Source organism: Thermobia domestica, chromosome 3 (assembly GCF_964235325.1).
Source record: "Thermobia domestica chromosome 3, izTheDome1.hap1.1, whole genome shotgun sequence".
NCBI classification, from domain to species: domain Eukaryota; kingdom Metazoa; phylum Arthropoda; class Insecta; order Zygentoma; family Lepismatidae; genus Thermobia; species Thermobia domestica.
In genome coordinates, this window is record NC_137456.1 from 148178195 (window position 1) to 148192053 (window position 13859).

The window sequence follows — 13859 nt, forward strand, 5'->3', positions numbered from 1 at the left end:
TTAATTATAGTTCGACGATGCTAGTTGTGTAATTCGAGCATTAGTGGTTGGGTTGCAATTTTAAAATTTTGGTTACCGCTAACATTTTAACACAAACAAGATGGTACCGAAAATATGTCAAGCGAGCCGTCAATGTATATACAAACACGTAACGTGGCTCAATGAATTCTATTTCATCTTATTTATAATAAAATATTATTTATGGTGGTACATGCCAAGAAAAAGCATCGGAATGTTTTCTCTTGATCATGAAATATGGAAGGAAAGCATGCAACATACCTAGGTAAAATATGACATAATAAAATCCTAGAAAAGAAAGAAAGAAAGAAATTGGTTTGATTGATTTAGTCGTTAATGCACTAACCAAATTACACTATATTTGAATAAAATGTGTATTTATAATTTATATGCGCCACTGTAGTTACAAAAAAAGAAAAAAAAACCTTTGTAAAGAACTGCATTAAAGAAAGTCTGAAGAAAAGTTCCTGTGGAGAGCACTTCAAATATAGTATAACAATATATGAAAGGGACACTATTTAGCTCAGTTTTTAATTATTGGTAAAATGTAACTTACTACACTCAGGGCCTTCGTCGCTACCATCTCTGCAATCCTCTACTCCGTTGCAAATTTTATCTTTGGAAATGCACTCCCCAGAGGTACACCACATATCATCTTCGTTACATCCTTTGAATTTCTCTATTAGTATATAGTAGTGTTATGTTAATTAGCATATGATCATACAAGCTTGATAGCAAACAAGTTATATAAATGAAAGATTAAGAGTAAGGAATGAATTGTCTACTCAACTCTTATATTTTAATAACTTATAGCTAGACTTTGAGATTATTAAACTTGAAATTTCTAAAGGAAAAATCAACAGTACGTATATGGAATAACTTGGAATGAAGCAAAATATTACAATATATAAATTTTAGAACTTGCTCTTCCTTTTTATGCATTTACATGTTTTATACATTTTCCAGCTTAGGACTTCAATCTACAATTTTGTTTTGACCACTGGCTCAAATCCCGATGAGACGAGGCACACATTAAATCTCCAATCTTAAAACTGTTGGGATTGTGCCCCCCAATAATCCTATAGGAAACGTGTCCTTTGGGAAAAATGTGAAGATTTGTATTCCACTGTCACAAAGGAAAGTGAGATAACATTGACGTACCTTATAATATACAACATGTTCATCTCAGAAATCGGATTCATCTATCGTAATATGAGTCTCATCTCTCTCCCCCAGAAAGAGATTCAAATATGCTCGCATCCCAATGTTGAAAACAAATCTGCTCCACTGATTTTCCGCAGCATTGTTTCTCAACTTCACAAATATGTTAAACATCGCTTCAAAAAATATATATGTGGAATTTTGCTTCCCCTGCAATTTTGAAGAGAGATTTGCGCTAACACTTTTGACTCATGTAACATCTGTAAATCTAAAACATTTCCGACATGTTTTTTATTATCACGACTCGGACTTTAGAGGTGTAACATTTATCGTTCTTTTATAAAATCTAATAACTATATACATATATAATAGAGTGGGTCGAAAAGTAATAGTTTTCTTCTTTTTTCAAAATGCTCTAGTCCAAAAAGTTCGGTAATAAGAAGAAAATCGACATAAAGAAAATTAAAATCGGTTAACATTGGTTAACACCTCTTGCATTGATTGTAGAAATGAATCCCTTCATAAACGCAATACTCTAACTGAATATTTTCATCTTGTTCTCAAATATCACACTTAATTTTTCAATTCTTCTAGTAATGCTTTGGGAACATCTTTAAATTTCGGGGTAATTTTTTCTTCTCCGAGTGCTTTGACCATTGCTACCGAACATTTTTTCACAAATTCACCATGAGATAACCGATTAGTTTTCGCTATTTCTGAACTTACAACAAAAGAAGCAAGAAAAGAACGACTTTGAATTGACGTGGCTGTATGAAAAAAAAATCTTTTGAACATTAACCCTTTTCTTCAAATCTGCGATAATTGTAGCGTGTGCCTGACCACAGTAACTCCTGTATTTTTCTACATGGTCCTGCTTGTAATGGCGGCTGAGGCTGTATTCCTTGTAACAAGAGAGAACTTGTAAACACACAAGACACTGTGGTTTATTGTCTTGATTGTTCACGCAAAGAATTTCACTTTCCCTTTCTTACTCATACTGAAGTGGCACAGACAAAAAAAAAAAAAAAAAAAAAAAAACTTTTTGAGGAAACATCTTGGAATTCTGAAGTATGCTGATAATGAGTCACACACGGACAAATGCCAGGTTTTTTGCGATGAAATCTCGCCAATGAGTCTAAAAACCACTTTTACTCAAAAAATATTCTTATACTCTCAAGATTGGGTGAAAATATCTTGGATAATTTCTCAACCATGAAAACATAATGTAAGTAATGTAAAAGAGATCTTACATCACAAATAACCTGCCCTCAATGGAACTAACGTTTAAAAGTATTCACAATTAATTATTTTCCACGCTGCAGCGTAAACACAAATAGTATGCTTAAATTTTTAGATATGTAACGTACCTAAATAAACGAAACAAAACACTAAGCTAACTAATGTTATCCTAAAATTTATTTTTTTGGTTTGAAACATACGTTCACCTTGTGTGTGTAATTACGTCTTTACTATTTTTAAAATTTTTATGTACCCAATATACTATATAAAAAATGTTAAAATTGATCTTCTCGAGGGCCGCACGACGGCTGCACCATGCATACCGCATGGCACCCGAGGACCTGTAATTGGGCATCTCTGTACTAACATGTAGAAAGTCACATTTTATTTAAACTTGCTTGTGCCATTACGTTCTGTGTTAACCTCTATCAAGCTAGAATGTCAGGTCTAGTTCTCCTTTAGATCAAACCTGAAAGTGTTACCAAATATTTCGAAATTTCCTTCAAAGTTACAATTAAATTTCGAATGAAATTTACAATTCCACAAAGGCTTAACAGAAACTGGTAAATAAATAAATAAATAAATAAATAAATAAATAAATAAATAAATAATACAATACATGTTCTTGTGCAATAAGAATAGAAAGATATTACTTTTTTCCTCTGTTACTACCCAACTATTCCAATTATCGAGTTTATTTTACTTTTAAGTTATAATTATGTCAGAAAAACAACTTCCGTTTGAAAAAATTCTTACGTTTTGCAAATAAGAATTCAATGGACTGAATTATGATTTATGAAGCAACAAAGCTATTTAAAAACATTTTTGGTACAGTGATATATGTCCATCATCTTGAACACATAAAACTGTGGAAGGGCGACGATACATGTCAAACGTGATATACCAATGGTACCACACCTTACTTGTTGAATTAGAAGTTTTATCTCTGAATTCTAGAGTACTAGGTTCACTCATTCCCAGACGCAGATTATTCGTATGGTGATTTCTATTAAGGTAAATTTGAACACCTTTAAACTTTTAATTTGAAGATTTTGGAAATAAATTATATATTTTTGTGTTATTTGACACAATGTTGGAAGTTATAAACATATTTTAACCTTCAATTCTTTCATTTTTAGAGTAGTTGTAAAACTTAATTTTATGTCGTTCTTCTTTCTCACCAAGTTATTTATCTTATCCAATTTGAAGGACGATATTATTTCTAAATGAAGTTGATTTTAGCTTACTATTTCAGGCTCTTGCAGGCGGTGTTCAGCGTTTATACGTGCAGTGTATTTAAATAATATGTTCATTCCTGCACACAGATATTTATCAATTTAATAGAAATATCCAAAATATCTGGGTCATGTGGCAACAACAGCGCTGGACTGCTAGTGATGGTGGTGTGGTACGTCAAACTCCGTACTTCATGAGGAGCAGTAGAGCGTCACTTACAGTGAATGAACTGAGCTGTAAAATGTGCTATATCTCTGATTTCTTAAAGCTGAAGCTCTTGTAGACTGCTTTTAAGAATGGACGAAATCGATCACTTTCCTTGGAATATCCAATCCCCGAATCTGAACATAATTTAATATTTCTGGTCCGTTTTAGAAATTTCCATCATCACCCTTTCTCATAAAACTAGGTTATGCATTGCACCCTGAATGGTGTATTCCGCTTCCTGCCATTCATCACTGCTATGACTCCATTCTACGTCACATCAGAGCTATTATGAGGATACAATATGGTCCAACGAGGTATTTACCTAGCAAGTAAGACTTTTTTTTTTTTTTTGTGGCGGGGGGATTTTCTACTAAACTGATTAATATTATTGTATACGTAATGAATTAATTATTCGAAAATGTTGAACCGTATTCATACACGCTAAAAACACTTTGTTGGCTCTCACTCTACTGAATTTAAAACATATCATTATTTCTACCTGGACGTTTCTCAGCTTTTTCTATGTTCTTTCCCCTCCTTTCTCTGAATGTCTTACCGCTCATATCTGATGAACGATATAGCGAAAGGGATCATAAAGTATCATCTTTAATCTTTGTGATAACGAAGAAACTGAAAGAGACAGAGAAACGAAACTTTGCACAAAGCAACTAGAGAAAGGGTGACATCTGCTCGTGTATTGATAAACAGCACCAGATGGACAGTGTTGCCAATCCAAGACAAAGTTTTGTTTTTGTATGTAGAATGACCTAAATTGAATACCATCATTGGTAGCAGCAATGAAAGTAAAGACAAGAGAGACTGAAGAGGCAGATATGTGTTGCAAACGTTTCTAGCAATAACGTGTTGGGAATTCTAAATTATATTATAATCTGGAAACGCTATTGGATGACTTTCTCGTCAAGTCGGCACGGGTTATCGTTCTCGTAGAGAGCTGCTGTTTCACTAATGCGTGTTTGTGGTCACACATAATAAATTTGTGGGATGTGCGTGTCGCAACACGAAATTACCCAAAATAAGGGACACCCTAATATATATATAAACAGTGGCGTATTCAGGATTTTGTTTCGGGGGTATTGAGAACCAGTAAGAAGCATTTGTGTTGTACTCATAATGCAAAAAAACTAAGAATTATATTATTTCGGGAGGTGCTTGAGCCCAATAGCAAGCCCCTTAAATACACCACTGTATATAAAAGTACTTACTACATAACTGAGGATCCTGGTCGCTTCCATCTTCACAAACTTTGCTTCCAGTACAAGCTCTATTACTGGGAATGCATTGACCAGATAAACACTGGAAACAATTTTCTTTGCATCCTTGTTGTTCTTTTGAAAAAGGAAATATATCAGAAATTAATATTTAATACAGTTGTGTCTTGCTTAGTACTAAATTTAAAAACCACATAGTAAATTATTTGAATGCTGAATCTACGTTTATTTTTCAAATACCCTCTGTGTAAGTTCGAGCTTCAAGAGAAGACTAGTTACTGTTTCTGCAGAACCCAAAGCAATGGATAGCTCAGCCTGTTCGACAACTATACATTGAATTTTTAGTTACATTTTGATATTCTGTATTGACTATACTGACACAAACAAATACTTTCGAAGTGTCATGTACGTTTTTCAGTTACTTGTTCATAATAGAATTAGACTACGGCATCTTTCGGCCCTAAATAATTTATAACCGGCAGCCTCTCGCCAACCACTAATAACCTGACTGAGCGTGTTCACTCATTCGTCAGCTGTAGTGAACGTTCGATTAGCAGTTTAGTAATCTCATTAGGCAATGCTTTCTGAACAGTGTTGAGTGTGAACCATGAAGTCGTTGACAAAATTTAAGTTTGTTATTTTCGAGCAATAATGAAATGTGACGAACCAAACAAAACGTAATTATTAAAAAAATATTTAGAAAACAGAAAAAAATATTTATAAAACATAATTTGTAAAATTTTAAGAAATTGACTGTTTTCTTTCTTTTGCGACCCTTCTGAACTCTAGGCAGTTTTCCTAGTCGGAAATCCGACACTGCGTTCGTACCCGTGTATCAAAACACTTCTTTTAAGAAACATTAAAATTGTTTAAACCTAGCTTCTTGCTTTTCAAAGACCCAGAATAGCTTATCTCAAATGAATAGTTATTGAATATAAATTAGAAAAGGTAAAACATATTCGAATAATGTGTTCATGGTGCCCCTACTTTCCATGTATTTCTCCTTTCCAAGTCTCTAATATGGAAGTTTCCGCATACATTTAAGAATCCCACGTAAAAGAAATTAATCATCATACCCTTACTCGACAATCTAGCTGATTTCGCTTAATCATACGTTAAACAAATTAGAGTTTGAATAGGGAATTCATTTTTTGTAGCCCTTGATACGTCTGCAAATCGAGTTAAACAAATTCTTTCCAGCTAGTGTTCTAAACAGACGAAAATTTACATTCGAAAATTTTGAGTAATTGAAATCTCTACGAAAATTTTTTAACTCTCTCTCTCTTTTTTTTTTAATTTATCGCAACTCTCTAGCCTTTAAGATATGGTTTATTTTCTAATTTTGTTAAATTTTATTGATTGACCGTAGCTCGCAGCACAATTGAATCGGGAAAATTATAAACTATTAGTTTTATTTTGTAATTTAATAATTTTTCAAACCTCAACACATGTTCATCGATATCACGTAACTGTCGAGAATAACAGAGTAATTCACTGCAATTTTCGTATTTTAGTTTCCAGAAATCTCATTAAATTAATTTCTGCTTCAAAATATCTAAGAAGGAAATCTTACAAAATTCCAAATTATATGCAACATAATAACCCAAATAATTATCAAAAGTTTTTTTCGTTCGGGATAATATACAATATATACCTAGGTATTGTTTGCAAGGTATCGAGCTAATAGGTATATATTTTAGTTTATTTTTCTTTATTCTCTTTTCCTTCTTTCTTACAGCCAATACGTAAGATATTTGATTGAGCACATTTGTTTCATACTGAAAAACCAGGTCGTTTTGCTCGTAATACAAAACCTTCTTGTAAATGATATTTGTATCAGATAGGAATAGTGTTTCTAGTGAAAAATTTCAAAAAAGAAAGAAAAAGAAAACATATTCTTTTGTAGGAGGAATTGATCTAAATTTGCTCATTTTCAAAATTTCGATCAACATTACGCACTAAAAATTAAGACAATTAATACTTTATTTGGTACATAAATACAATCTCTCATAATGAAGAAAGTCACCAGGTATAATATAGGAAAGTAGGAGAAATAATATATATTGCAAATTTGTTGTCCGCAAAATAAAGAATAATATTGTTCGGAGTCGTCGATTGCTTCAATATCCTCTATTTTCGAGTATCCCCGTCCAGTTTATCTCAGGATGTAGTGAATATTCACATAGGTACATTCTAGAAACTACAAAAATCCACGTTATAAATTACTTCGTTTTCAACTTTGTAGAAATCGTACAATCCACTTTCCCAATCTCACAGGCCCATCTTCTCCAGATTCAGAAAGAATAAGTCTTTACTTTCATACATTTCCTATATCTGCTAGCTAGGGCTTAGCCCTGTGCTTCACTAGGCCTCTCACGCTGCACAAATCATTCAATGAAAACATATCGAATCATTATGTGTTCCGTATTCCCCTTCCTGTTGACATTGAATTGCATGTCATGTTACAAGTTAATACCAAAATAAACAATTAAAAAGAAAGCAATAATTCAAGCATGACATTTAAATGACAACAGATCCTCTTGCTCACTACAAGATACTGACTAAAATACCTGTATAAGTTCCGTAATTAGTGATTAAAGAACACAAGCACCAGTTAGGGATTATTGCCAAATTTCGTACGAGTATTTTATTGCGGTACAAATCAGATATCGGTATAATGGCACCAATATTATGCCCGACTGGGCAACTGCAAGCAGATCTTCGAGCAGTACAGCAAAATCTACCAGTTCTGTCAGAATTGCGAAGCAACTGACAAAGAACGGACATGAACCTGTCACCCGGACATTCAAATCAAACCTAGTCCATTCGATAAACATAACAAAGATATGTTCATGCACAAAACATTAGGTGGCATTGACAACGGAGTAAGTCCTTGGACTCCATTAACCTTGTTAGTATAAAGAAAATCGTAGACTCGCAGTGAAATAATTATTACATCAACACTTTTAATTGGGAAATTTGGCAATAATTCCTAACTGGTGCTTGTGTTCTTTGATCACTAACATAACCGGGTTAATGAATCCCAGGGTCTTACTCCGTTGTCCATGGTACCTAATCTTTTGTGCATGAAAATATCTTTGTTATGTTTACTGAATGGTTTCAAACGGATGTCCAGATGACACATTCATGTCCGTTCCTTGTGAGAATAAATTATGCTAGCTACCATAATTCATAATTTTAGTGGTAGATTGCCGACAGTAAAAGTGGCTGTAATATGAAGTATTGTGTTGGCTCTTCCTCTGCGTAATCTTGACTAAGTATGCTGTCCTATATCCCTGTTCTAGTGCATTAACGTTTGTACAATTATCAAGCCAGGTGGAAAGAAATAAAAATGATCAATCAGCTCATAGGAAGAGAAACACTCTTTTACTTTCACTGTTGATATTTCATGTCTCTTGTGCAGTGAATTCATTACAATAATAATCTAGCAAATTCAAATCAAAGACTTCTTCAGAGAAAATCAACGGAACACTTTCTCAGAGTTAATATGATGTATGTATTATTGGACGGGGAACGTTTAAAGATTTGAAAAGACGTGAAAACAAAAGGTGATTCAGATATTCTATAGGATTATCAGTGAATTTATTCACAATAGATAACAAGTTATGTGAATAATAATAATAATAATAATAATAATAATAATAATAATAATAATAATAATATAAATAATAATAATAAATGTACACAGAACATTAAAGATAGAACATCTTCTATCATCGAGAGAAAAAATTCAGAGTTCTTGCGCGATATGACGTCACGCTTAAGAGGTTGCGAAACATTCACATTGTAGTGGATTACGGTGCCTAGTGGCTGTTGCGTAAAACTCATTGTTTAGTATATTATTCCTAAAACAAAGAAGAACCTTATTTATATTATCCTTTCTACCTATTATTATAGATAGATATCTACCTATTATTATAAAATTAATAATAACCGTGCTGTTGACGAGTGTCCGAATTGGGAAAACAAAACGCCAAATGAAATATATCATGGTTTTCCAAAAGAGTTGCTGACACTCTGTTATACTGATATTGGAAACACTGAATTATACATAAAATCAGTGGTGCCAATTTAGCCTGTTTTTGAATAAATTTATCCTATTTGGAACATCATTGTGATATATACATTTGCGAAATGCTTATAGCTTTAAATATAGCTTATTTTGTGAAATTATTATGCCATTTATGGACTTTTTACTGACCTTAAATTAATTCTAAAAATACATTTTCTTGGAAAATAGAGTGTAATTTTTAAAAGTTAACCTATTTGTCTTTATATATTATCGTATTAATTGGTTTCTGTGGACAGAGGGTGTTTTATTACCCAACTAACACTTGTTTTGCATCCTTGTTCCCTCTCCCCACTCACAGATTTAAAACTATTAAGAATACTTATCGACTAAGAAAGAATTTTGATTTTGCACCCGTAACGGCCCTGTTTGCTCCTTTTAACATTTTATTTCAAGAATGAAATTTTTCTAATATAGATTTAGTAAACTGTTCGGTTCTTCAAGCCACAAAATGGTTTCTGTTTATTAAAGGAAACAAATAGGATGTTTAATTAGCTTAAAAACTCTCAATGCAATCATGATTATTCACGTGGATGTACGGAGAAATAAGAAGTGTTTATAAAGACTATGAGCTGCCCAAAAAATGCCACTGAAAATTGGGACAATGGTAGTCTACACAATCACAACCAATCCACAATCCAACGATAGTGCATCCAGTTAACGCGCCTCGGCTAGCTGCGACGTCATTGATGATGAATTAATTCAATTCAACTCAACTGGTAATATGGCTGTTGACTTTCACAATCAGGTGAGTTGTTGATGGATTTTACTGTAATTTAAAGTCATGTAAGTAGCTTGTTAGTTTTTAGCGTATAAAAGTCAACATTCCAAATCTTACTATAGCTCACTTATAATCCTACACACACAAAAACGGAGGTTAAAAACCGTTAATGTGGCTTATAGGTGAGCAATTCAAAATCTAGTCATCCTTTGCGTAAAAAAGCTTATTTCTGAAGGCCATCTAGCCTATTTTCTTCAAAGGTTGCTGGCAACACTGCATAAAAGAGACATGTTAAAGGGTGTTGCTGTGCTACCTGCTAGGAACATGCTCACAGCTTGTAGGGCGCCAAAAATGAGAGATTTGCCGACCACTTCTATAAGAAACATAATATTGCAGATACTTACTACATAGTTCAGCATTCTCGTCGTCACCATTTTTGCAATTCTGAAAAGCATCACAAACTAAAAGGTCCTCAATGCATTCTCCTGTTGAACAAGAAAATTTATTTCCTTCACAAAAATTTGTTGTTTCTGTTTCGTCTCCTGTTCCTCCTCCGGTTGACGCTTGTCTACTACGTCCTTCATGAGCTCCTGTTGATTACACGTTAACTGAGTTAAATTATCAAATCGCTGTCAAGTAGTAAAATGCAATGCAAACCAGAAGTTTAATTTTCATTTACATTATAAAAAGTAACTTAACGATAACTCTATGGAGCCGCCTGCAAAAATAAATGTCCAGCTTCTTAAAACTATAATAAAAACTTTCAGCTACTAAATGAGTCACTTATGAGTTATGTGGCATATAATTAATTTGTACCTAGGTATTATATAATTCAAAAATAAAAATTTACTACACTATTTATCGTTCGGTACTAACTAGGAATGAATCCAAACTTGAACCTTGAATCTGAAGATAACCTATGGCTAGGGGCGTGAAATTTTCGTTTTATTTTATTCCTGAAATGGGTGTTATTTTTGTCCAAAATCGGTGTCATTTTTCAGGATTTAACCCTGCTGCTCTGTTCCCATTTACTATACACATATACTGTTCGGGTCAATATGACCGATAATTAAATTATATTGGAAAATGACTAGGTTTTCAAACAATGACTGGTTTATTTAATAGTCTAGTGCTAGGAAAATATTTTAATTATCTTTAAATATTTTACAATGCATTACATGTACATTCATGTCCAAAATGATTGTCGCATATCTATAACTGTTTTCATGTAAGTAATATAATGTAATATTTTTTCATGTAATATAATTTGATAATGATTTTGCAGGGCACTCTTAATACTGATACTAAGTGTATAATCGGGAAATATATATTTTGGTAAATTTTATAGGAAAAGAATTATAAATACGAAAATTAGAATGAGAAAAACAAAATGTTGCTAAATGGACAATATTTTTTCTTTTCTTTTTATTGTTCTTATTTACAGCTCTTTTGACATGAAATTTTCCACATACATGTATTTGCCAATTACACACATACTAACATTTTAGGAAATACCGGGCGAATTCGTTATCAAATTATATTCCTACAACAACATATTTATAGACATGCGACAATAATTTTGGACATGAGTTTACATACTTTCCCCGGTGGATGAATGGTTACGCTCGCTACCTTATAATCAAGGGATATCAGCTTCGACTCCCGGTGGGGACACAAGTGGTTCGGATCCCACTTTGAATTGTAGGTCCCGTCCTTAGGATGTTCCATCATCCCATGGATGGCAATAGCAAACCGTCGTGGGTTCACCTTGCACAGGGACTTTCGGGTCAAGACCTACCTTCGAGCAGAACATTTCATCATCATCATGATGTGTACATACTCTTGAAACCAAAATGTAAGAAATTTTGAATTAGACACAAATATTGGACATTTGCTGCATTTTAACTTGAAACATTAGTTATTTTCAACTAAAACAACATGGCTTATGGTAGTCAGAATTTTATTACTATGCAACTGTTCATATTCGTAAAGGCCACATGTTTTACTGGTTTTAGTCTTCACAAGATTGGTAATTAGTAAAGAGAATATAACACATTAGACACGCATAACACTTGTTGGTAAATTTGGTAAGCGGTACTATTGGCAAGCTTCCATGAAACAATTTGGTAAGCGTTAGACGCGATCACACCACTCTTTATTTACAGAGCGGACAGTAATAAGCAGCATGGGATTTCATGATTCTTGCAAATAAAGCAATCCAAATATCTTGTTGTCGTTAGGTGATGTACAGTATCTGCACCTTGCACGCTTGATAAGAATTTGCTTCGGGTTTTATCACTGTAGCTTCAGATCCACCACTTCTTTGTGCTCTGGTTACAATCCTTAGTCTCGTCACTTCTCAGCATATATTGTCTAGATTGTATCTCAGGTAAAATGAGAGATTTTCCAAGTTCTTCCAAATACAATCTTCTTTTGATGAGATTTCCTACTTCTCAGCTTGGATTGTTTCAAGTCCAGAAAATAAATCCATTGTAAGCTGATACATCGATCATATTATAGAACAATATCATTGGTCATCTGTTAGTTTTGCGTTTAAATGTATGTGTGTTCACAAGTTGATATAAAGTGTCTACAGCTCTTTTAGTTGAATTACAATCCAATATTATGTTGGGTTTCTTGTCAACTCAGTTGCTGATTTCTTCTGTGTAAAGAGTACTCATGAGCACAACGTTTCTAATTTTGTTAGGGATATAATGTACAACGCTTGTATTGTTTGAAAAAAAAACGACGGTGGATGCAGTTCATTGTTTGACAAAATTTTTGAAAGTTCAGGTGTGTTTTTCCTTATTGTCCCAAGCATAGTTATTTTCTTTTCAAGAAGATGCTGTCCTAAAGTAAACGAGATGAAAAAATTACACAAGTTGCATTATGGCCAATTAGTTAGGAAACAAGATCACTTACAACACGCATACCTTGGTTCATCTCAAGCTATGCACCGGGTTCTCTACATAGACCCCCTGTATATACATGTTGCTTGAGTACGTAAGATGTTTTGCTATCATATACAGTCCAGATTTTTATACCGTATTTTGCCGGTTTACTTGGTATATATTGCTTGAACGGGCAACGTACTCTAAATTCTAATATTTGTTCATTAACAGTAACGTTTGGATCAGGATAATATAGCTTAGGAAGAACTTCCATCCACTTTTCCCACTATTACGAAAGTAGATACACAAGTTCTGCGAGAAATATAAGACAGCAGTTGAAAATTCACATACACATCACATTAAAAATTCTTCGGGTCATATTAACCCGAACAGTACATTAGTAATATATAGAAAAAATTCGAAAAACGTTAATAATAAAAGTTTGAGATTTTCAGAAGATATAATTTGGATTGAATGAAACAAAGTCACAAACTTGATCCACATTACAAAAATTATTATAAATTTTATGAGAAATCAAAACCCATTTCGGGTCAAATAGACCCGAACAAATAGACCCAGCAGGGTTAATACAAGCAAATAAGGGTTATTTGCTTTATTCTGTAATAGTTTTGAAAAGTAAGTATATTGTCAACATAGAGAAAGTGGTCTCTGAGAGCTAATTAAAATAAAATATAATTTTAAAATTAGACGAATAGTTTTCAATTTTGACATATTAAATTTAAAAGAATATTTATTTTTACTGTGTGGAGTGTGGAATGTGGAGAGAATAAATTATATTTTTGGATTTCCATCTAAAAAAAATGGCTCGATATCGCTCCTAAACCAGGATTTATTTAATATATGATTTGAATACACATAACTAACAACTAGCTAACTCTATGGCCTATGAAACCCGGAGGTTCAATGCCGCGTTCACAAAAGCTCTCCACTGACTTCTATCCTTAGCTAACTGCATCCAATTTTTACTTTGTATTCCTATCTCTGCGAGATCCATCTTAATATTGTCCTCCCATCTGTGCCTAAGTCTTCCTAATGGTCGCTTTCCG

General features: G+C 33.2%; 1 protein-coding gene across 1 annotated transcript in view; it reads right to left on the reverse strand.

Moving 5' to 3' along the window:
• The window catches only part of LOC145681534 (uncharacterized), an 81656-nt gene that overhangs the window by 54932 nt on the left and 12865 nt on the right, over positions 1-13859 (reverse strand). Inside the window, exons 2-4 of the mRNA XM_081753180.1 lie at positions 10306-10491; positions 5085-5207; positions 575-697 (exon numbers count right to left, since the gene is read on the reverse strand). Coding sequence (XP_081609306.1) covers positions 575-697; positions 5085-5207; positions 10306-10491 — 432 coding nt within the window. The remainder of the gene's footprint in view (positions 1-574; positions 698-5084; positions 5208-10305; positions 10492-13859) is intronic.